The 26000-nt window shown below is 33.3% G+C and overlaps 2 protein-coding genes across 7 annotated transcripts in view; both read right to left on the bottom strand.

Moving 5' to 3' along the window:
• The window catches only part of LOC136034814 (uncharacterized), a 47404-nt gene extending 37745 nt beyond the window's left edge, over window positions 1-9659 (bottom strand). For 2 of the 3 annotated variants that reach the window (XM_065716245.1, XM_065716246.1), the window contains exons 1-2: window positions 9451-9648; window positions 7191-7457 (exon numbers count right to left, since the gene is read on the bottom strand). In XM_065716245.1, the coding sequence (XP_065572317.1) occupies window positions 7191-7457; window positions 9451-9595 (412 nt within the window). In that variant the 5' untranslated portion in view covers window positions 9596-9648. Of the gene's footprint in view, window positions 1-7190; window positions 7458-9450 lie in introns of all 3 variants that reach the window. The other variant, XM_065716247.1, reaches the window with a different exon arrangement.
• Window positions 9660-9664: 5 nt separating this feature from the next.
• LOC136034815 (MOB kinase activator-like 3) overlaps window positions 9665-26000 on the bottom strand; it is a 41096-nt gene continuing 24760 nt past the window's right edge. For 2 of the 4 annotated variants that reach the window (XM_065716248.1, XM_065716249.1), the window contains exon 5: window positions 13528-20535. In XM_065716248.1, the coding sequence (XP_065572320.1) occupies window positions 20416-20535 (120 nt within the window). In that variant the 3' untranslated portion in view covers window positions 13528-20415. Of the gene's footprint in view, window positions 10118-13527; window positions 20536-26000 lie in introns of those variants that run through there. The other 2 variants (XR_010619250.1, XM_065716250.1) reach the window with 2 other exon arrangements.

Raw genomic sequence — 26000 nt, 5'->3', positions numbered from 1 at the left:
AAATTGTGGAAAAAAGGGGTAGACCTCAAACAAATAGCTATACCCGACCCAAAAATATGTGCTGATTCCGAACCCGAAATGTTTACCGCTCTAGCTCTGTCACAAATTTGACTTTTTCGAGGTTAAAAAACTGTTTTAAAAAACAAATTTGATTTTTCTAAACTAGTTCTCGCAACAGGAAATACAATTCATATCCTATCTGGAATTCACTTTAACATAGCTATTAAAACGTCACAATAAATTATGATTGCAAAAATAGCTATAACCTATGGACAGCGAGCCATAGTTTACTGTAACAAATAGTTCCAAAACGTCCATTGAAATAACTGTCTAGTATGAAACATTTCTCATGAAAAAATGACTCGGTATTGATTGCTATATTTCCGGCTTATCTTAATTATAAGACTTCATTGCGAAAGCAAATCAATCAGAATTTTGAAAAAGAACTTGAATACCTCAAAATGACCGTGGATAGAAATTCAAAGTATACCAAATAAAGTATACCACTAAATTAAAAGTGCATCATAGTCAAAAACCTCTTTACTGGAGGCTTTCAGCACTCAATTTCAAATACCAGATCATGGTGCCAGACCAAACCACATCATGTTTAGCCTATGAATCAATTTTGTGACACCCTGTGATGTCTCTCTCTTTTTTTTTCTCTGCCAGTAGTGGGCCACTGGGACATCTTATGGCTGTTTAAGCACCTATTTCAAAGAAAATATTCACAGCTTCGTACTTTCTACCAATTCGTATTGACAACAGTAACGAAAAAAGCCATATAGCACCAAAATTGACATTTTAAAATGTCATTTCTCTATTGAAAAGACAGGAAGGCATAATAAGCAGACTTACCAACTTTTTTGTCCATGAATGTTTCCCCTGAGCTTAAAAAAATGTGTCATTTTTAGCTAAAATGTGTCCATATTAAAATCTCAAAACTAGAAGTTTTTTTTACCAGTTGTATCATTAACCAAAAGGCATTTTGTAAACTTCTCTCAGAGCGTCCGATTAACATCAAATACAATTAAAACGAAAAATTCTGTATAAAACATTCATACAAAATGACTTAATGTTAAAGAAAGAAACGCATATAAACAAATAAACCTCTTACTTTCAAGGAAATCCTTTACTTAAGATATCTCTGGCAAAACCTGTATGCTCAAAAAAAAGGAAGAGCACTACTTTGGTAAAAAGTGACCCCTTTTCACCAAAATTTATATACAGTTAGGAAATAATTCATTTTGTGTCACGAACTTGCGAATACGAGTTACATAATTCCTTTTATTTAGTACCTGCCCCTTCCAGAGACTAAACGACACATTCTAAGGACACTATCCAATGAAAAAAAAAAAAAATCATTCATATTTGTTTCAGGAACAACGACTATTATTTGTCTTCTCTCAACAGTTAGAAGTAATTACAAAAAAAAATCAAGAATTCCAATAAAAAAAGCTTGAAACGCTGACATATCTCTTTTTTTCTTTTTCACTTCACCAGCACAAGGAGGTGACCGCATAGCTTTGGTTTTTGTCCAAAGCCTCTAAAAGCAGCAACAAACAACTTTTTTGGCTTTTGGGTATGCCACGACTTGAAAATTTCTGCTCTGCTTGAAAAAAATCGCTATGAAAATTTCTGCTCGATAAGATGAAAATGATTACTCCTCCAGAGATTTCTTTGTCTGAGAAATAATCCTCTGGTCGGGCCGAATTCTAATGGACTTTAGTCTCTAGTAATGGAATATTGACCTTGCCTCTAAAAAACAGTTTTTGAGATAAGACCAAAGAAAGGGCAGCAGCTTCTGGATATATGTACAACAATTTTCCTAGAATACACCTCGTTTCAGACACATCGCCATTCCTATCTATTATGGCACCACTTTCCTTTGTCTATTTCCATACATTTAGAAGCCACGTTGCATAAAGTCGACATACGCGAAAAAATCCAATTTGATTTTCAATGTCCTTTTCAAATTTAATAGTCACCGCCTGGCATGTACGCAGGGGGGGCCTCGGGCCCCCCCCCCCGAAATTTTGTGAAATGTTTAATTTCCCCATGGTTTCTTGGGATTTCTGACAAAAGTAGGACACCTATTAAGAATCTAGATGCATATGTGAAGCCTTTTCTTGGGATTTTACAGCATGCAATTATCCGTTCAAGTCACTGCCCAATTATCAACCCATTTTCTGTCTGACTTTTTATCCTTTTTGAAGTAATTAGCGACTGTACTGTTATTTTTCTTCGTAAAGAGAGTTTGCTTTCCACAGGAAAATAGAATTATCCTTGATTTTAGGGCGTTTATCCCCCCTTTTCAGGATAAAGTAAAGCTTTTAATGGATCAATTCTGGAAACTATCATTTTTCATTAAGATCGGCGTTTTCGCAACAGAAGAACTACCCCCAACAGCACCCATATTGCACTGTTAACCCTAAAATTTCCCTTTCGGTGGGATATAATAGATTAGTCACTGGTTCTAAATCGCTATGAACATAACCTGTACATAAAACGTACTTTTGATGCTTCAGTCTTCTCCACCCCCCCCCCATCCGCTACAATACTGCAGATTAAAGTTAATCTGTATTTTCCGATAAAAGTGCTTTTTGCATTTATTTAGTTACTAAATAAAAAATGTGCTACTTTATATATGCTGTGTCGAAGGTTTTGGCCCCCCCCCCTCGAAAAAATTCCTACGTACGTGCCTGGTCACCGCCAACCCCACCAAAACAACTTTCATTTAGAGCCCCTAAAGGGACTGCGAAAGTGTATTCTTTTGTCATCTCTGGAGAGATGACATCATCTCTTAGCAGGTTATTCATGAATTGAAATATCTACCAATGTTTTACCTTCTTGAGAAGCAGTTGAGTAAAATAAACAATGCAATCAAGAATGGCTATAGAATCCACCTTTTATTTTTTGACTTGATTTTTTACTTTTAATTTGGACTTGACTAGGATTGTCACTTTTTTCATTATTGTTGTTATCATGACAAACAAGAAAAACAATTGAAAAGGCATATCATTTAAAAAAAGCATAAATGACGCTTCAGCGTTTTGGGGGCTCTTGGGAGGTAGTAACCCCACTATGGGCCAGGGTAAGACAGCCATTCTTATTGACTATATTATTGTAAATAAAAAAAATGCCAGAATCAATAGAAGATACTAGAATACATAAGACAAAGATTAATATCTAGTAGTAATCCACCACTTCCGGGTAATGATATAGGTAAGTTTATTTAATTGGTTTATTCAATTTTGTTCGATTGATTTTTTTCACAAGTTTCGTTTCACGGGTTCTACCAATTTCAGCATAGAGGCAGGTTTTTTCAGAAAAGGTACTATTCAAATAAGGGACATATACTGTACGTACGGGAACGAAGTTTTTTTTTCTTTTCCATTGTTTCTATAAACTATGCTCGTTTTGCTATAAGCGGTGCTAATGGGACATTCTCTCTGCTACCGTTAGAGAAGCGTTTCTTCTAATTTATTTTTGCTCGTTTTTTACAGAAAGACTATTGAAATTTACAAATAAAGGATTTATTTAGACTATTCAAAATCAAAATCAAACAGTTCGTGGTAACGAACTGTAGTAAGAAGCGACCCGGCTCAATAGTAACCGAAACTCGAAAAAACGGAATTTTTATAACAATAGTTATAACAAAAGAATTACATTTTAATGCTGATTGTAAATATATAATTTTCATTAAGTTTAGACTTACCCATCAAAAGTTACGAGCCTGAGAAAATTTGCGTTATTTTAAAAAATAGGGGGAAACATCCCTTAAGAGTCATAGATTCTTAACAAAAATCACACCATCAGATTCAACGTATCAGATAACCCTATAGTATAAGTTTCAAGCTCCTATCTATAAAACTGTGGAATTTTGCATTTTTTGCCACAAGAGAGATCACGGATGCATGTTTATTTGTTTGTTGTTTTTTCCCCAGGGGTGATCGTATTGACCCAGTGGCCCTAGAATGTCGTGAGAGGGGTCATTCTAACGGAAATTAAAAGTTCTAGTAGCCTTTTTAAGTGACCAAAAAAAAATTGGAGGGCACCTAGGTCCCCTCCCACGCTCATTTTTTCCCAAAGTCACCGGATAAAAATTCAGAGATAGCTATTTTATTCAACATAGTCGAAACACCTAATAACTATGTCTTTGGGGACGACTTACTCCCCCAGAGTACCCGTGGGAGGGGCTGCAAGTTACAAACTTTGACCAGTGTTTACATATAGTAATGGTTATTGGGAAGTGTACAGACGCGTTCAGGGGGATTTTTTTAGTTGTGGGGGAGTTGTTGAGGGGAGGGGGCTATGCGGAGGGAACTTTCCATGGAGAAAATTGTAATGGGGACGAAAATTTCCATGAAGGGGGAGCAGGGTTTTTTAGCATTTTTCTTAAAGAACAACGAAAAAATAAATATGAAAAAAAATTCAAATGAAAGTAAGCAGCAGCATTAAAACTTAAAACGAACAGAAATTATTACGCATATGAGGGGTTCACCTCCTCCTAATACCTCGCTAATTACGTTAAAGTAATTTTTTTAATTTCAACTATTAATTCTACGGCCTTTGTGATTCAGGGGTCATTCTTAAGGAATTAGGACAAAATTTAAGCTTTAGTGTAAAGAGCGAGGTATTAACGAGAGGGTGAACCTCCTCATATACATAATAAAAACATACGAATTTAGAATTTCGTTACGTAATTTAATTCGTAAGCTACATATACTTTTACTAATAAAAACATTCGTAAAAAATAAATTCTAGTTGCCTTTTTAAATAAGCAAAAAAATTGGAGGGTAACTATGCCTACTCCCCCGCTTCTTTTTTCTCAAAATAGTTCGACCAAAACTATGAAAAAGCCATTTAGCCATAAAAATAAATTAATATGCAAATTTCGTTTTAGTTATTCATGTGCGGAGAGCCACAATCAAAACATGCATTAATTCAAAAACGTTCAGAAATTAAATAAAAAAATGCAAGTTTTTTTTTACTGAAAGTAAGGAGCGATATTACGAACAGAAATTACTCCGTATATGAAAGGGGCTGTTCTCCCCTCAACGCCCCGCTCTTTACGCTAAAGTTTTTTTATTGTTTTAAAAAGTAGAGTTGAGAGAAAGAGTCAGACTTTAGCGTAAAGAGCGGGGTGTTGAGGGGAGAACAGCCCCTTTCATATACGGAGTAATTTCTGTTCGTTTTAAGTTTTAATGTCGCTCCTTACTTTCAGTTAAAAAAAAAACTTGTTTTTTTTTATTTAATAGCATAAAAACCCATTGCAACTAGAATATTTCATTCGCCTTATGAATTTTTCCTTCTATCAGACCCTAAGCGAAAGTTGAGATTTTCTTCTGCTATATACTAGACAAAATTTTAATGCAACTTTAAAAAACATATCTGTTGACATAGGGAAGAATTTTTTTTCGAGAGCGTTTAGGCTTGCTATAGTGTCTTTGACCGGATTTTACATTTTTACGTACGCAGGATAATAAGTTTCTGAAAGCAAAGCTTTTAAGAAATCCAACCTGGGCCTAACGATACACAGGACGTCCTCGAGAGGTTGGGAATAAGGTTACAAAGAAAAATTAATTTCAATTTACATAACGCGAGCATTTCTAAATCAAATCTATGGCTTTTTTAATCACTATGGAACATAAAGTTAGTGATTTATGACGCAAATTGGTATTAAAAGGAAAAATTGGTATTAAATTATGTAGATCGTGTATTTAAATTATTTTGACTGGAAATAGGGGAAAGAGGCGCAAATCTAAAAATTGGAAACAAGCAAATTATAAAAAAAATTCCAGGGTAAAAAATTTTTATGTAGAAAGAAGATCCGAGATTTAAATATTAATCCTTTTACGCGCCTGCAATAGAGGGTATTAATTGATAGACCAAAAAGAAACTGCAAACCAAGTCATAATATTCCACGGTAGAAACTGACCAGCGTACTCATTCAATTTTACTTTTACCGTAAAGTTACAAATTACACAATATTTACAAAGTTATACCTTCAAAATGCCACATATGATTCATGTAATTATTATGCCACACCGAGATGGTAATAGTAAAATCAATAATTTGGTGTCGATGCATGGGATTCTATGAAATCACAATAATGTCCTAAGTGATAAAGATGGATCTTCATCTACGTAATCTAATAGCTCTAATAGCTGGCTAATGGATTTTAAAATATTGGTTCAGCACAAAGGGGAGGTAGGTAAATACATTCAAATGCAGGGTTACATAGTATATTTATCAATATCCTACCAAATTTCGATTTTATTTTATATTGTTTATGCTGTTTTGTTTAGATAGGATAACTTCTCTAATTTAAGTCCAGAGGAAAAGTAGGCTATTGCACTGAGCAAACGAAATGCAAGCTTCAGTGTCCTACAACAAAATAAAAAAACAAAATAACTACAACAAAATAAAAAAAATCAACATTTTCAGCATAAACTCTGACTAAATTGAAGCTTTAACTAAATTAAGTGCAAATTTAAAACCAATTTAACCTTTAGCTGTATTTTAATGGAAGGATAATTATCTACTGGATATCGATGTTTATCTTCAGTAGATTATAAATTAAAGTAAAATGTAACAATGTTTTTACATTACTTTGCAGCAATTGAGTAGGCAGTAAGAAGTCAATTTTTTCCTGTTTCTCGAGCTGTTTCACTTCTAATTTTAAAGTCATTTTGTAACACATACATTTTTAGAACTACAGAATTTCTTGTTTTATATTGTGACATTGAGCAAAATTCATTGTGTTCACACTTTAATAAATTCATTTCAGCAAAGCAAAAAAAAAAACAATAATAATAAATCTTCTATCTAGATAACTTCGAAGACAACACTGCCTTTCCGTGACGAAAGTATAACAGTTCAAAATAGGGATTAAACTTTTTAATCGACCGTGAACAAATATAAAAATTTTTAACTGGATATTTCGAACACATATACAGTATGTACTACTGATGATGAACACTGTATATGTGTTCAAAATATCTGGTTAAAAAATTGTATGTCTGTTCACTGTGGATTAAAAGGTTTAATCCCTATTTTGAACTGTTATACTTAAATCTTCTATCGTAATTTTAGTTAGACTTAAAACACACGGGGGACTTCACAATGTCATCGCTGTTGCTGTTAGTAATATTACTTCATATCAAGTTTCACTGGCATGCCTTTCTTACGTGGATTGTGAAAGGAACCATTTGGTCTGTGATGCAGCTTCTTGTCGTCAACTCCATACTTATTTGTCAAACATGTAGTAAGGTTTTGACTAGGTTTATAATCGGGCGCCCGGATATCTATTTTGCAGGTATCTAGAAGATTTTCTCTACACTGTTGGAGTGCTTGTCTGGCAACACTCCCTCGAGAAAAACGTACATCTTTGTGAAGAACGTGTGTGCAAACAAGTTGCAAGTAAGTATCCATCTCAAATACGACTCCACAGCATACTATAGTAAAGAAGAAGTTGTATAGATTAAAGTCTTCTATGGTTATTTTTAATTCTTATTCTTTGACGAGTATAAAGCAACATTCATTGCCTCCAACCTTAGAATCATACATATACAGCCTTAAAAGTTTCAAACAAAGGCATACTAATAGTCAAATATGGTCACACATTAGATGAATCTGATCAGTTTTGTAAAAATATGTTCCTGAGCTACTGAGCTTCCAGTGGAAGATTATTCTCTAAGCACATTTAAAATAGGTATTTATAGCCTAAGGTACAGATTTTGTGATTTCAAAAGGTAAGAAAAATTAAGATCTCTACCTCAAAGACTGCCACACATAGTTTAATGCATTACAATATTCCAAAAAGAATCTATAATTCTGTATTATACATCTCAACGCTGTATCTTTTGTATATATTTTCATTACTTTATTAGAAACCGAAGACCACAGACTACCGTGAATAGTTTAACAAAACACATTATTGACTAAACATTCTAAAATTTCAACAACGTTCTAGGACAAAACTTGGAAACCAGATTTTCGTCTCTGTTATCTATTTTTTAAACAGAGAATTGATATTATCATTTTGTGTCTTACACAATACAAAACAATATTTTATTGTCTTAAAGAGGCTAGAATAAATTGTATTCTAATAAATGAGCCCCAAACTTATATTAAGAGAACAATCATCTAGACCGGTCCTTAAACTACATTTTGTTTACAGTCCCATCACAGTTCTCGCAGCCTATAAGTATAGTCCCAAAAACCTGAGATTCTGCATTTTTTTCGCAAGGATTTTATGAAATAACAAAAACTACACGAACAAGTATTCCCATTAGATTTGTTACTGATTAAGCATCCTTAGGTTTATCTATGTCAAGTCTAACTGAAAATTCAATAAAAACATAATCTTTTCTTAAATGAAAGGAGAGACTAACATTAGAACTTAATACCAACGGGAATAATCAAATATGCAAGTTGGGTGTCACCCTCTCTACCCTCCACTATTTTGAGCAGAGCTGAACTGAAAGGATGTTGGAGTGCACAAAATATAGCAGGTTGGTAATTGCAAGGGTTTGCTTTACTGACTGGCTTTCAAAACATTTGAACTTAATCAAACAACGCAACTAAATTAATCCTATAATTATCAAAACATTTTAATAAAGTATTCTTGTGGTGAAACATTTGATTATACAAAAATAAAATAAATAAAGTCAAGTTTTAGTGTAAAAACCACAAATTGAGGGGGGTGGGTATTTAACATTGCTCTTTGTTTTTTTAGTAAAACTTTTTTTCTAAATTTTAAATCAGTTTGTTTCACCGCCAACCCCATTCCAATTCTTTAAGCTCTTGTTTTTCATAACAATCCTCTTGAATTTTAGCAAAAACAGCTTGATGTTAAAAAAAAAAACTATTTTGTATGATAAGAACTATTTTTCCCAAGAGCCCAAATTGCGGGTCTGTTCTAAATAGATTCCTCCTCCGAATAAAGGAAGACTAGAGTATAATTGATCTCCCTTACCTATATTGATCTTAATGGCCACTAATGGAAAGCAAGAAAAATTTTGGCTCATGAATGTACTTTTTGACGATGTTCATGGTGGAATGTTTACCACAGTTAAGTTGCTGTCAGAATTTATGCCCCGTTTTGAAACAGCGTCAAATAAGAATTTGTCATATATATATTATTATCAAACTTAGATCTTTTCTTGAGTTTTTACCGACAAGGGCCACTCTTTACCTACTGCTCATTACCATAAACAGTTTAATTTTCTATCTGTTTATTCAAATAAAATTCAAAATTAGACAGGGGCAAGGACACCAACAGAAAAAACCTGCCTCCTCTTCTTCTCCCCTTATACCATCGGAAAAAAATTCAATACGCTATCCATAAATTTCATATCTATTGTCCAGAAAGAACTGTAATTTTTTAATTTATTTTTAGGTCCTTTCAATGCAAAACAGTCACATTATGAAAAAAAAAGAACTCACTTGAATCATCCTTGTGATGTTGTTCCAGGGTTCCACCCCCTTGTAACATGGGGTAAAATACTTTTGGCCATAATACTGCAAAGCATCCAATAACTGTCGCTAAGATAAATATCGTTTTCGCACGCGATATCTCTGACGCGGTCATTGTTCGTTTCTTGGGAAAGACTAAAGAAGATCCATGGACAGTTTCCAGGATTCCAGTATCGATCCATGACGAAAAAATAGAGTGGAGTTAGCTCTTTGGCTCAAATGCGCATCCCTGTCACTTAACTTGCGGGGAAAACAGATATTGCATTCCTTTCAATAACGTCCTACAGCTTCTGGTGGACAATCAAAAAATATCATATGAATTCCCGAAAGATTTTTCAATTCTTTGTCTTTTCAGGATTTTACAGAACAAATGCCGACAGATCAAGACATGGTACGAGAAGCAAGTTGGGATAATACTATACACGGGCTGATTTTCCGATGTCAAGAAATTCCAGTAGTTTAATATTACAAGAATTAAACAATTATATGGTGTTCTCGTCGTACTACAATTAATGCGGTACCATTATTTTAGTAAAGGATGGTGCCTCCTATGGTTCGTTACTAACGGACTTCGTCACTGGAAATTCCAAAATTGACACGGGTTGCAAGCAGCAACTCGTGCTAATAGTTGCTGAAACTAAAACAAAAAGAATATTTATAACAATACACACATCTTAAGAATCACATTTTGCGTGTGATTAGTTTTTACCTGTTACTAAAGCATCTATATACATTTCCAAGCGTCTCCTTGTTTCCGGGGGGCAAACTTGCTGCCCCCTTGTTCCCCTTTCTGCATCTGCAGGGGATATCACAGCCAATAAAACGCATGTTTAAAGCTAATCACCAAAATATAAGGGCCAAAGAAAGTTTGCCAAATTTTTGAAAAAGGGGAAAACCTCTAATAAAGAGAATAATGGATATGAATTACACCATCAGCTTTAGCATATGAAATAAGCCTTTTTCACAAGTTTCAGGCCCCTACCGACAAAAATAGGAATAAAAAATAAAATGACAATTAGTCAGATTACCCTTTCACCGTTACTCAGAAAGGGTCAGCCTATTTTAGTTTTTGTTTTGTTTTAAGGTTTGGTTTTGTATATTTTTATCAGTTTTATTCTGCACTGAGTACAGTTAAGCGGGGGTCTTGACCGAAATGTTTGTATGATTTTTCAATTTTTTCACTGGCTGTTTATTGTCCTCGTTTTCTTCCTTCCTTTGCGATTTTGCATTTTGCCCATAAGGATGCGTGTTTCTTTAGTTTTATTTTGCTTTTTTCCAACAGTGATAGCACCGATCGGAGTACTAAAACATCGATAAAAGGCTCATCACCGGCGGAAACAGACAGTTCTGGTCCTATTTTTAAATAACCAAAAAGACTGCCCTGCAGAAAAGTAATATTTTCAGTTATTTTGTGGCGCAAAGCAACGATTCTGGCCAACAACTTATTGAGTGAAAATTATTCGATAGCCTATCGATTTAAAATTACCAAAGAACTTTATATTCAGCTTTCTAGTTTCAGAGGCAGCAATACCCAGTGGTGGCGCGTTCGTTCTCAATTATAATCATAGTCCACACACATTAAACGGTCAATATAGACATTTATTTACAAGATTCATTAGACTTAATTTTCAGGCTTAATTAATACTCATTCGCTTAAGGTTAGATATGATTTCGTACAGCAATGTATGATTGTTCATCATCAATTATGAAGGAGGGCCGGTGGACTTGTCAATTCCTGGGAAAATTCTTGGTCTAAGCCTGTAATGTGAATGCTGCAGTGTGATAGCAGCCCCCTAATGAAGAAATAAATATTGAGACAAAAGAATTCGTTCATATGCTTACCAGTACAAAACGTCGAGGCATTTGTACCAAGATTTGAATGCGATTATTTCTTATTTTTTATATGCACTTCCGAACGACTCCTTGTTTCCCGGAGGAAGGATATTTCTGCCCCTCGCCCCTCTTCCTGCGTCTGCGGGGATATCGAATCCAAAGAATAATTGTTCGTAAAGATCAACTTGAAAACCATGGGAATGATGTCCCGCTCACATTTAAGAAAGCATTTGAACAGACGATTCGTAGTAAAAATGTTCCAACATTTCTTCTTAAAGCTTTCTTTTTCACATTCTGAGTCCCGTTCTTATCCTTATTCTGGCAAGTCGGAATGACTAATCCCCCTCAATTTCTTGGAATGACGATACACCATCTTACTATTATACCAAAAAGGTGTGTTTTCCAGATCCTTTAGCATTTTTTTACACACCCCATTCCACATCTCCTTCATTTACATTTAATCCATTTTCTACTTTTCGCTTATTCTCGTAAGATCTGTTATTCACAAACTTCTTGTTCAAAATCATTCTCTCTTCAATCAAGTTTAAAGCGTTTTTCCTGGTATTTATTGCTGCTTTTCACTTCCTAAGTCATTTTCTGGTGCTTAACACCCTCCACTTTACGATCCAACTGTGCTTGGAAAGTTCCTTTCAAACCTTGACCCAGGGATTTACGCTTAAACTTTGCTAAAATATATACAAAAAAGTCGTCACAGGTAGCTAAAAACACAAAAAGTGGCACTTAAATGACTTCTAAAGTCCTGAAGTTAACTTACAGCTTTTTTTTTCTCTAAAAGCTTAGTTCAGTAGTATTTTACCCGAAAAACTGATCAACTATATAACTAGAAAATGTAAAAAGAAACTATATAGTTTTTTTCTACATAGAAAAGTATGGATTCTCTACTAAGTAATAATTTTAGTTTATCCTTCTTCTAATCTTTAAATTGGATTTCATAAAGCTGTGGCTTCGGCAAGTTTTCAATGGATGGTCTCTTAACAGTTTGTACGATTAGTTTGCTGTTTTAAGAAAACATTATCTTTACAGTAGGATAAAGATACTGTAGGACTCTTAGAGTGGAATCAAAATACAAATGAATTACATTTGGTTTTACAGTTAAAACACTAGTTAGAATGACGAACCATACCTAATTTAAATCACGTATATAGTCATTACAGGGCAGTGGTATTTAAAATTTGCTTCGGATTCGAGCGATCTGAGATTAATCTACTCTGTGGTAATGATTTGTTCATTACATTTAAAATGTTTTTAAATCTTCCAATCTTTTCAGTCATGATTAGATCTTTCCTTATACCTAAAAGTTTCGAGCAAACCTAGATGCCAAGATCAATTCTATCCGCCTTATAAAAGTTTCTTCTCTCATTAAAACCTTGCCTCTTGTATCTTATTAAATAAAAAAACAAAACAAGTTTTTTTTTTAACTGAAAGTAAGGAGCGACATTAAAACTTAAAACGAACAAAAATTACTCCGTATATGAAAGGGGCAATTCCCTCTTCATCACCCCGCTCTTTACGCTAAAGTTTGACTCTTTCTCTCCACTCTACTTTTCAAAACATTAAAAAACTTAAATTCTTAAATTCTTTTAACATTAAAAATAAATTCTGGTCGACTTAAATATTTCAAGAATCACACACACGGATTTATCCATAAAAATTCCTTGTGACTAAAACCGTAATCACGAAAGAATAAATCAAACTTGGTAAGAGCTAAAAGAGCACTAGGTAAGAGCAAGAAAGCTAAAATCACAACTTGAATTTTCTCTTTATTAATTTACCAACTGTATTCACCTATTGCGAATTAATGACAAGCGAATCTACAGCATTCGAAGACGGAAATGCCTCGTCAAAAAAATTAGTCAATAAATTAAAGTGACCAGAAATTAGGTACCCCCTTGAATTAACAAATGTTTGATTGGATCAAAAATGGATTTAAAATAGCTTAAGTTTCATTTCTAGTTTTAATCAGAATTCATTTCTATCATTAAGATTTCCTCGAAAGCTCGTTTCTGTAGCTAAATCCTACGTATACGTATTTATAATATTTTCTCTTTTCTTTTATCTAATGCACGGTATAATAGTCTAGGTTATTATTTAAACTTTAAAAATTAATTCTGGTCGACTTAAATATTTAAAGAATCACACTCAGGGATTTATGCATACAAATTCCTTGCGAACAGAAACGTAATCACGAAAGAATAAATCAAACTTGCATTTTACTACTTTAATTAAAAATAAAGCAACAAACCACAATCTGACAATAAATAGGGACAAAGATGTCAATTCATACCACAATCATCAACGTATAAATTGTTACAAACATTAATACCTGTTTCACATTTGGTAAATAGGCCTTTCTCACTGGTTTACTTGAGGTCTGTATAAGCCACTTTAACTCCGTAACGTGAGCAACATAGACAATCGAAAATGAGTTGAATTGTTTGAATTGAAACTTGATAATTTAAATTCTTCAGAAATAGACTTTGTGAAGGCAAGGTTTATCTAGCTTAGCTTACTTAGGCTACTTCCAGCACAGGGTAATCTAATGTCTAAATTTCTGCTCATCTTTATCCCGAAGAACAATCAACAGAGCAATCTTAGTCCCTGCTGGAGCTGGCATATTAAAGACGGATAACATTTCTTTCTCCGAAGTCTTTCATTTTTTAGATAAAACATATTATAGAAAATATTTCTTCGTCTTCTTTTTTGATAGTTGACTAATGCATATACAAATTTGACCTACAGAGTTTATGGAAGCACCAGTGTGATAGGCGAAATTTCAATGTGAAACCGGCATAACAGTAAGAATATTAAACACAAGCACTTTAGCAAGAGTCATGTTTATTTTAAAGCAGTAAAAACAACACTGAGTAGCGCCGTCAAATACACAATTTGGCAATAAGATTCCTGAGTTATTCAAGACTACAGCATAAAACGTTGATTAATAAACGTTGTAGATTGAGCTAATTTACACAAATTGGCTGTTAAAGGTCCCATTTGGCAGCCAAATTTTTCGAAAATTGCCAAAGCTAGAATAACATCCATGCTAGTATTCTTTTGGCTCGATATTTTAAATAGCGGCATCCATATAAGAATTATAGTCTACCAATTGATGTAAATTACAAAAACCCAGCATGAATGTCAATAAACATCTGACAATTACTCTTACAATGAACGATTTTAACGAAATACTAACAATTAAAACAAAACAAAAACAACATTCTCGGTTTTTGTTCGTATTATTATGCTTAAAATGAAAATGGCCATATCACACGAATCGCAAACTTCAGGTATTCATAGTTTCAGGGAGTGTTTTCTCATATCTAACTACGATACACTTTTTGTTTCTAGTGATTTAAGAGATTTAGAGTGATATATGGCTTTTCTTCGGGATTTAGGTCGATTACGCCCTATAAAGTATATCTCAAGGAAAATTCATATTCATGAAAAACTTAACAGAGCCACTACGTAAGAAAAGTTTTATTCATCTTTTTGTTATGATGTAAGATAATACCCAACTGAAGCATAACTTTTCAATTCAGAATAAAAAAAAAATTAGTCGTTAGCATGTCTAACGGAAACAAAGCAAAAAAAAAAACAAATTCTGTATGTATTTCATTCATTGCGAATTCAGCCATTTCAGAAATTTTTTCTTATTATCAGAGAATGGGATGCGTCTTTGAATAGCGTTACCTGTATTTACAATTTTGCAACAATGTCTTTTATTTAACGTCAACTTTTACTTCTGTCTTTACTCAGTGCTAAAATTACATTTAATAAGTTTAACAATGAAGTTGTCTCATATTCTTGATATTTTCTAAAATAGCACATAACAAGCCATAAGGGCAGCATCTAGGGTTAAAGCTATTCTGATTCAATAGATATTGAATACACAAATTTGACAACTAAAGGAGCATTCTTAATTCGAGAACACGGGGAATTCCCGTATCCCTTCCCTCTATGCAAACACTCTTATTTATCAAAAGCTTGGAAAACAACAACAACGATAAAACACACTCTTTGACGACTATAATCGCCAACGGAAACAACATACCAACGAAACAAAACTCTATCGGGATAAATCTATGATGGTCTCAAGTTCGGTGATCGTAAAATTTAGCCGAGTCAAAAGCAGATACCAGATGGCTGGCATAAAACAGCACAACCATTAAAACAAAGATACGCCTAATCCACCCTTTTTCGAGAAAATAAACCAAAATTGCAGAAAAAAAATTGAGAAAAAGAACTGGCTTGAAGCCATTAAGTAACCACTATCCAAAAGAATTAAAATGGAGTAAATGCCTAGCAACACTAGTTGAAAGTTCAAAATCTTACATTGGTCTTTGGCTTTATACTTCATAGACTTAAAACATGTCATTGACTACGATGCTATATAACAAACTTTAAAGAACATTTTCTGTATTTTTGTATTACTACTCCTGTAAAATACGAGTAATAACAAAAAACGTTTAAAAAACAAAAAATAAATAAAAGTAAGAACTAAAAAAGAACGAACCCTGTGGATTCTCTAATGAACGAGTCATTACTAAAAAAATTTGTCAAATACTTCAAAAAATTGTGTCTATAATTTATGTTGCAAAATTATATTTATAATTCATAAAAAAAATCCTCTGAAAAGAAGCAAGTACACAAGAGGTGGAGGGGGTTTCCCTCACCCAGTAATTCGCTAATTTTTCATTAGCTTTTTATACATTTTTTTCACTATTTTTCCTTATACGTAATAGATTTGTTCTCTGCTGTTCTGGCAGATATGGGAGGATCCCGAAGTATCTTTCCGACAAATATCTCTTAAAGACGCTATTTCACGCACTGTTGAATTTCAATATGGTAGCTTTTGATTCCAATTTATTTGAAAGATTTGGTATTAATAACATACACAAATCCCATACCGAGGGAAAAGGACAGAAATACATTATTATATACTATATCTAAATATATAATCGGCATCAAGAAGAAGTCGTCAATCATTCATATGATTTGCTGCTGTGAAAATATAGTACGGCTGAGGCTGGATGGGGAGTTCCAATAGTCATTACAAAGGGTATATTGCTAAATGAAGTGAATCTTTACTTAGATACTTGGGATAGCCTAAGTCTAAGATGGGCTATTCTAAGATAGTTGCTAATCGAGGAAAGTATAATAGACGTGCACTGGGTAGGCTATATGGTACATTCTGTGATCATTCTGTCCTTTATCTTTCCGGTCTTTATCCCCTTCTAAAGAAAAATGATGTTAATCAGATACGGAATTTTTATTTCAGATATTATAAATTTTTACTTTATCTCCCCCCTTGGTATAGCAATGGCAAGATAATTCGTAAATTTGATGTCCCTGATTTAAGTGCAAAGTTGGCCTTGCTGCATGGAAGGTTGTCGGAATCAGCTTTTTATCGTTTATCGCCTCACCATCCTTTGGTCCGTCTGTTCGGTTAATCTCATTGTAGCGTAGTGTTTTTTTTTTTTATTTGTAATGTATTTTATTTGCAGTGTATTTCATTTTCTTTTTTCCTTTTTTTGTGTTACTCCACAAGCGCCATAACTTGTTATGATGTGGGTTATAAATAAATTATTATTATTATTATTATTATTATTATTATTATTATTATTATTATTATTATTATTATTATTATTATAGCAAGCTGTAACTCGGGAAGGAAGTTACGGCCAGCAGTAACTCGATACTTCAAAACCTCATTCGCTTTGCTTAATTCGCTTGCTTTGCTTTACTTTAATGTTAAGAGGTGAATGGAAAATAAAAAAGTAAAGGAAAAAACTTTAGGTAAGTATGTGCCTTTAAAAAAAAAGATTTATAAAATTAAGAGGGACCTACTCAGAATAAACTGAGGCATGACTTAAACCAAACACTACCATAATAGATTTTAGGAGAGTCTGCAAAAAAAAGGATAAAAAATACCAAGAATTACCTCATTTTATATAAGAGAATTATCCTACAGCAGGATTTCCAATAATTGGCTTTTAGGGGATTCAATTTAAACTTTCTATTGCATTTCCCCTTTCGATTCTAATGAACTCAAATTTTCGGATGAGATATTCAAATAAATGGACGATTTGAAACACAAAAGAATTAAAAGGACGGCAATGAAATGTGAACAAAACATTATAATTGAATAGAACTGATACTACCTAATATACATTAAATTATACGGAAAAACCAGATATCTGTTGACTATAAAGGAGAAAGTAATTATCAAAGATTAGTGCTGATTTACCGTTATTTTGACAACACTGAGTGTTTGGGATTAGAAAGAAGCTTCACTTTAAGGAAGATTATAAAGCGCAACTGTCTGTGCTAGAAAATATCCATGTAAATTTTGCATGTTGCAAAATCCAATTATTCATAAGAAGTAGCAATTTTACATGAAAAAAAAATACAGATGCCTCTCGCACTTGTTAGTACAAAAAATCATCATCATAGAGTACAATGGCCCATCTCGTATGAAAACAAAGTTTCGTGAATAGATCATATATCATTGCTTTCAAAGCCCCAAAACGATCAAAAAGTGCTTATTTTAGTGCTGATTTCCCGTTATTTTGACAACATTGAGTATTTGGATTAGAAAGAAGCTTCACTTTGAGGAAGATTATAAAACACAACTTTTTATGCTGGATTCAAAAATTTACTTAGATATTTTCTAGTACAGACAATTTTGGGCAATGATTATCATTTTTCAATTTTTTTTTTTTGCTTAACGCAATCAGAAAAAAAAACTTGCACAAATCTACGGACACAGCGTTCATAAAGTTTTGTCCCATTATGTTTTATGAATTTGCATAAATATTTTTTATTGAGATAACTTCTCAAGCAGTTAAGTAACAAACTTAAAAGAAACATTTGCACAATAACAACGGTTCAGATAAAAATTTAGAAAATAAACTAGAATTAAGCAGAAATACCAGATAAGAAGCTCAATTTATTGGTGTTAACATAATAAAGTCAAATTTTGTTCCCCATAGCTATTTTGCTATAAAAAAGCTATAACTGAAAGTAAGGTGATGTATATTTGGATTTTCTAAGAAAAGAAAGACTAGATCTACACTTAAAGAAATGTAGAAATGGTATTTAAAATTCTAAGCATGAGACATGATAGCACCCTTACGACCAGAACTAAGCAATGACTCCTAACTTGACAATTACTTTGAACAGTTAAAAAGTTCCCTCGTTTCAATTTTTCCTTAAATCCAATACAGCACAGACTTATAACTGGGAAACAAAGAGTCTGTGAACTCTTAGGTAATAGGTATGATAGTGACCTTAATGCTAATTCTCATGGTTGAATGAGCTAAATATTTCTCTCAACTAGATATTTAATATTTCGAAGACTAATTTAAGAACTATTTATCGTTCTTATCTTTGACGCCTTCTATAAGCTTGTACCGTTTGGCAACCATGTTTCACAAAGGTCACATATCTAAAATTAAAATATGAAAAAAAAGGCTAAAAAAAATTATCCTTTGCTCTTTCTTTATTTCTTATGAAGATGATCTAATGAGCTTAATCGGACTTCCTTGAATGTCCCATAACATAAACTCACCATGGACTCTGGACTGAAATGCCTACAGTCCAATTTTTGCCTTTAGATTTTTTCTCCCGACCAAGTAAATTTTACAACTAGATACTTATTAGACTAACTAGAAAGAATGACAATAGATCTTTACTTCGAAAATACAACTTTGACAACAGAACCATGCGGTAGTGCAATATTTTGTTCGTCATTTTAGCTACTGATTTTATTGCTTGACGCTTTCCACACATCTTATTGTCTTGAAAATGAATTACCGCCACTTGCCACTGACAGTGGCAATACTGTCACTACCATTTTGTATTTTTTCTTTCAGATTATAGTAGCTCCATGCGTTATTTAATGCCAATTTTCTGAAAGTTCATGTTACATGAAGCTATTAAAGCGAATAAACATATTACATTCTAAGAATGCTGTTTAAATACAGGTTATGATCACCAAATACGAAATCCTTTACATTGTCCTTTTTTCCAGTTTTACAAATGGGTTTAAAAGTAAAATATAGAATACTGGACAAGTTCATGACATTTTGTCAAAAACATTCTATCAAATATTTAACTGAAAACATCTCTCACAACCTAATATGATTGGAAATCTGCCTAAATCCTCTTTACTATCAATGAAAACTAAACGTTTATCAGAGGTCAATTTTGCCAAGTCCATTTTAAAATTCCCTCTATATATTCAATAACACAATAAAAAACTAACTGATTTTAGGCATTCTTTCCAAACTAGAAATGAACCAGATTTATTAGTTTTTCCCCTTTTTAACTTATTGACTAGGGCAAATGAACCTCTGAACTATTCAAGTATTAAAACCTAAAATAGCAGACAAGGGTACTACATTTTAAAGAAGTTAAATAAATGAAATGAATAAATTAGACAAACACTAAAATAGATTAAATTAAAAAAATATATTGATTGAATAAATTAAAGATGTTAAAATAAATAAAATGATTAAATACAATGCAAGACTCGTTAATTGGTCTTCAGGCACTAATTTACTTAAAGACGTTAGATTAATACAATCGCTAAATCATACTTAGTTGAAGCAATATTAAAGTGCCTTTTTTGTGGGTAGAATACACCACATACATCCAATACAACCTTTATATTTACGTAGCTTACATTCAATACATATTACACAGCTCTCATAAAGCCTTTCATGTAAACTCACGTGAAATTCACACATGAGCTCACGTGCTCACATAGAATCTATAAACCCATGTACTCACAAGAAATCTACATCATCTCGAGTTTTTTCACGTTATTTTAAACATAATTAGAATCTAGTCCCATAATGTCTTTGCTTTAAAACAATAAGGAGATTTAGCATGCATAGAAACCGCACAAGGCATTTCAAATTCAATTTTGGAAACAATAGGAATACATTTAAACACAATGAAATCTTAAAAGTTAAAGCAAAATTAATGACTCACAACCACTTCGGGACACTGAGTTATAAAATGAGCAATTCAGACCCACCGGTTTGTACTTGCACCATAGTTTAAAATGTTACATTTTTTTTAGTCTTTGCATATTCTCTTAGTTAGCTCCTCCAAAGGCTCGAATTCCTGTTCTCTGACTAAATCAAATTCTCTGACAAAATAGTAAAAATGTTTATAGCAAGCATTGACGTGAGGCTCCTGCAAAGAAAGAAGAGGAAGAACTAAGAGTCGAAATGGGGAATCTTGAAATATTCTAATTTATGTTTGATGACCTAAGACTAAAAAAACACCGTTTCTGGAGTTTAGCTGAAGAAGAAACGCGACATTCCTATTTCTCTACTTAGGGGGACAGAAAAAGGACTAAATGGACTGATTCAAATAAAGCACAACCCATCAAAATAGCTATCACTTCAACTCCCTAAGCAGAAGAAAAACTGACTTTGATTGTTTCACAGAACGAAAAAACTATCATTTCAACTTTCTTTCAACTCCTAAGCAGAAGAACAACTGACTTTGATTATTTCACAGAACGAATAATTTCTTTCAAAATATACACTAAAATCACAATTTTTTTCAAAATTAGACATAATTTTCATCACATAAATAATATGGTGCTTTTTCAAAAAAAGCTCACACTTTTTCTTAATAACATCAGTCAGGTCTTTAATTCTATGCATACAATTCTGAAAGAAGAATTACAAATGCTGAGACAGAATTCAAGTAAAAATTTGAGATATTAAAAATGCAAAAATTTAATCATTATACATTATTTCTTAAATCTTAGTCTAAAAAAACATAGGAGCCAGGTATCAGCTTTTCTACCCAAGCAAACAGACAAGGACTAAATGAACTGATCCAAATAGCTCAGAAAGTTTAAAAAATAAAGCGCAACTGGATAACTGGATGCAGGAATGCACTCAATGGGGAGACAGAACTAGGGCAGTTCTAATTAAACCATCTAATTTGAACAGTTTTCCTCGCTACCCCATAATTACCATGTAATTCACATTTTTTTCTACATTTTGATGACCTTGAGGGCAAAGTTCTTTCCTTACTGAACCAGATCTTCAATTTTTGGAAATACACCAGCATCACGAAATCGAAGCATGAAAGTGTTCCTACTAGGGTCACTTGCTGACATAGAGTGCAGAAACGTCAACAGAGGGGTTTGAGAATGGTCTCGAATCACTACATCCACAGGCAAAGTGGGAAGCTCAAAAAGCCTTTTCTAATTAAATATTAATCTTTTCATAAGCAATTATTCTAACTACCCCATCCCCTCTGTGTATTCTGGCATAAATATTAAGGGTTGAGACTAGAAAAGATAATTTGTTAGGCCAAGAAAGCAAAAATTTAAAGTTAATTTAATAGAGGCTGGTGCGCATCAACCAACAGAAATGTCACTCATTGAAAATAAGCAAAATAACACGGGGCGATAAAAATGATTTATTATTGTTATTTTTTTCCAGAAAAATGAATACATAGAATTTCATCACCTTGATTTTATAAAGTGTTTAAATTTATTATTATAAAAAGCATACCAAAAGCACGATTTTTCCTGCATTTTCTATAAATGCTTTTAGACGTGTTCCCCCTCGGGAAATTATCCCTGGCAATCCCCCCCCGTCAGCGGAAAATGACCCCAGCATACAAAATTGAGCAGACAAAGGGAAAGTATGACAAATAAAAGAATGAAGAAATTAATGGATTTTGTTTTTAAGGCGTTCTAGAACATACCAATTATTTTTTGTCAGTTCTGAAAGGTCTAGATTTTCAAATAGGTACCATTTACTATTAATTTAAAAGATATATAAGGTAAATGACAAAACTCGAATTAATTCATCCAAAAAAAATCAATTAAAATTAAAGAAGGAAATATTAAAGATTGTTTACTGATGATGACGGAATATCAAAATATACTATATTTTTTCTATTGATGATTTTAGTGTAGCCATGTTGGGGAAGCCTACCATGCCCCACCTGCCCAATACTTCTTTTGCCTTTTTGTACGATTATTTAATGTTTTTTTGCTAATCAAGTTATTTTCACTATTATTATGATTATGGCGAGATGTGTCGTTTTATTATGATATTCTATTTACATATTCAACTTTACGAGCTCTGCTCTACGTTGAGTGTTAACCTTTTTGGTAGTTTTAAGTAACCTAAATAAACAGTTTAAGGAATTCAAACCGGGGGAAATTTTTCAGAAGGGGGGTATTAAGCGAAAATTCCAAAAATATGACTTCAACCCCAAAGTAAATACTGGACGGTTGGACCCAGGCTGCTGGACTCTTTGTTGTAAACTTTTCCTCTTGTTAAATAGTTTCTTATTCGATTTTAAGTCTATCCCTTAAACTCCCCCTTTATACAGCCTTGCCGATAATTAAAAAAACGGTCACTCCTCAATTTGCTATTTATCAGCTGAAATAGTCCAAGTTTTGATTATTACACGAAATCTACAGCGAGTCCAAATTCGAGTTTTCGCTTTATTTTCCTTGTTTCTTTTTTCTCCAGAACTTGAATTATCTAAGGTATAATTGACACTAGATGCTACCTTTAGATCTCATTACAGTCGGCTCCTAGCTCGACCATGCTCCATAAATAACTAATGACATGTTTGTCAATTATCACTGCTCAGTTATTGATGGCACTGGATCAACAGCTACACATTCTATGGACAACAGAGACGGTTATTAAGGCTGGACGGACTCGCAAAGAATCTTCCTATACCTCCCATGTTAAACATTTGGAGTTTGCCTGACACTCCTGAATTAGTGAATTTGGCGGTTTTTATGTCAATAGAAGTAAAAAAATCTGATGAATATTTTGGCATATTCAAATCTTAAAGCCGACAATTATTTTTTTTATAATTCCAAAATAATTATAAAACCTGTTTCGGGTTTGCATTCTAGATTGCTATGCTTGACATTGTTGTTGTGGGGTATCAAAAAATAGAGCAAAAAATTTTCTATTCATCAATAAGAAGCTTTTTTCTATAATATATACCTCCTGGCTGCAGTCCCTTCAAATACTTTACATATTTGTGTTCCGAAATCAAAATTTCCCCTCAAAAGGTTAGATTGAGCTGTAATCGGAGCATCTAAGAATGCAAAAATTACACCAAGGGGCTAACCACTCGGATTGTTCAGGAGCGATTCAGTCAAGCATTATTTAGTTCTAACCTGTTTAAACAGAGTCTAGAGAAGAAGTAAGGTGCAGACACCAAACTGATTAGAGATAAATTAGAGATAAATTGAACACAGCACAAGGGCCGAATAAGAAGCAATGGTTTTATTTTAAAAAGATTGATCTATCGTTTTGGTTTAATTAAAATAAATTCAGGACAAATTTATGTATTGTAGTATAAGTACAATTTTGCATAATCTTCGTACTGAAATAAGAATAAAAAATATATAAAACAAGCTAATTAATAACTAATGAATGAAACAAAATAACTAATGAACGAAACAAAATGTCCCCAGAATATTTAAATTTGTTATAGCAAAACCCGAGTCTTGCTGTAGAACTACCAAAGCAAACTACAAAAGCAGCCAATGACCAGTCTCAAGTCCAAGGCCTTTCCAAGAAACAATCCCACCCCTTGGTAAATAAACCCCAATAAAAATTACCCATACTAAAGCAGTCAAATGACCAGTCTCAAGTCCAAGGCCTTTCCAAGAAACAATTCAACCCTTTAGTAAGTGAACCCCGATAAAAATGGTCAAAACCCTAATAAAGTTCTTATATAGTTCTTGTTATTGACCACAGTAACATGGAAAAAAAAAAGAAATATACGAGGGCTCCATTTGCCAAATGTGCAGGCCCATCGTGAAAAGTTGAAATTAGATTATCGGGCTAGAGGCAGACCGCGTTTACCAAAACATATGTTAGAAGACTTAACGGATGCTTCGGTTCACGACGAATCAAGTTCCGAAGGAATTGGAACAAATTCCCCTTTTGTGTTGAAAGTTATCACTTCTGGAAGAAATTTGGGGTCAGACCTTCTAAAAGGCTCACGCTGGATTGTGGATCTGCCTTACCTTTTTGAGAATTAAGAAAAGCTCGTGATTCGCCACATGTAAGTTTTTTCTTTGTCTTTCATTTTACGTCATTGATTTACTGCTATCAAAATTATTAGGATGGGGAATTATTCTGGGTTGCAATTAATACAACTTGTACCTTATTAATTCTTGATAATTGTCTTTTCTGCTATAGAGAAAGAATGTTCGATAACTTTTAAAGATATTTTCATCCCAAAACAGAAAGTTAAGAAAGTAACACCATCAGATTCAGCGTATCACAGAACCTTATTGTACAAGTTTCAAGCTCCTATCTACAAGAATGTAGAATTTTGTATATTTTGCCAAAACACAAATCCCAGATGCGTGTTTATGTATTTAATTCTTTTTTCCAAGGGTGATTGTACCGACCCAGTGGTCTTAAAATTTTGCGAGAGGGCTCATTCAAATGGAAATGAAAAGTTCTAGCGCCATCAAAATCCTGATATAGCCATTTTATTCAGCATAGTTGAAAAACCTTATAACTATGTCTTTCAGGACGACTTACTCCCCCAAAGTCCCCATGGGAGAAGCTGCAAGTTAAAAACTTTGACCAGTGTTTGCACATAGTAATGATTATTGGGAAGTGTACAGACGTTTTCAGTGGGATTTTTTGGTTGGAAGGAGGGGTTGAGAAGAGGAGGTTATGTTGGGGAAACTTTCCATAGAGGAATTTGTCATAGGGAGGAAAATTTTCCATGAATGGGAGGGGGCAGGATTTTCTAGCATGATTTAAAAAAATAATGAAAAAATAAATATGAAAAAGTGTTTTCAACTGAAAGTAAGGACCAGCGGTAAAACTTAAAAAGAACAAAAAATATTACACATATAAGGGGTTCATTTCCTCCTAATCTCTCACTCTTTACGCTAAAGTATTTTTTAGTAATTTCAATTATTTATTCTACGGCCTTTGTGATTCAGGGGTCATTCTTAAGGATTTAGGACAAAATTTAAGCTTTAGTGTAATGAGCGAGGTATTGACAAGTGGGCGAGCCCCCCTTATATACGTAATAGATACCTGCGAATATAGAAGTTCGTTAGGTAAGCTAATTCGTAAGTTACGTATCTTTTACTAATGAAAACAATCGTAAAAAACTAAAAGCTCTAGTTGCCTTTTTAAGTAGCAAAAACTTGGAGAGCAGCTGGGCCTCCTTCCCCGCTCATTTTTCTCAAAATCGTTCGATCAAAATTATGAGAAAGCCGTTTAGCCAAAAAAATAAAAATTCAAATTTTGTTTTAATTATTCATCTGCGCAGAGCCGAAATCAAAACATGGATTAACTAAAAAAACATTCAGAAATTAAATAAAAACTATTTTTTTAAATGAAAGGAAGGAGTAACATTAAAACTTAAAACGAACAGAAATTACCCAGTATATGAAAGGGGCTGTTCCCTCCTCAACGCCCCGCTCTTTACGCTAAAGTTTTTACAGTATTAAACAGTAGATCTTTTAAATTATGTTTTTGGTAAAAAATAAGGAGAGGGGCACATTTGAAGGAAGGCCTAAAAATTCAGAAAAGAACTTAAAACAACCATAAGTAGCTACTTATACTATTCCTAAGAGCGAATGCTTCGCTATACCCCACCCCTAGCCCCTCTTTAAG

This window comes from Artemia franciscana, chromosome 13 (genome assembly GCF_032884065.1).
Source record: "Artemia franciscana chromosome 13, ASM3288406v1, whole genome shotgun sequence".
NCBI classification, from domain to species: Eukaryota; Metazoa; Arthropoda; class Branchiopoda; order Anostraca; family Artemiidae; genus Artemia; species Artemia franciscana.
This window is presented reverse-complemented; position numbering and strand designations above follow the sequence as displayed.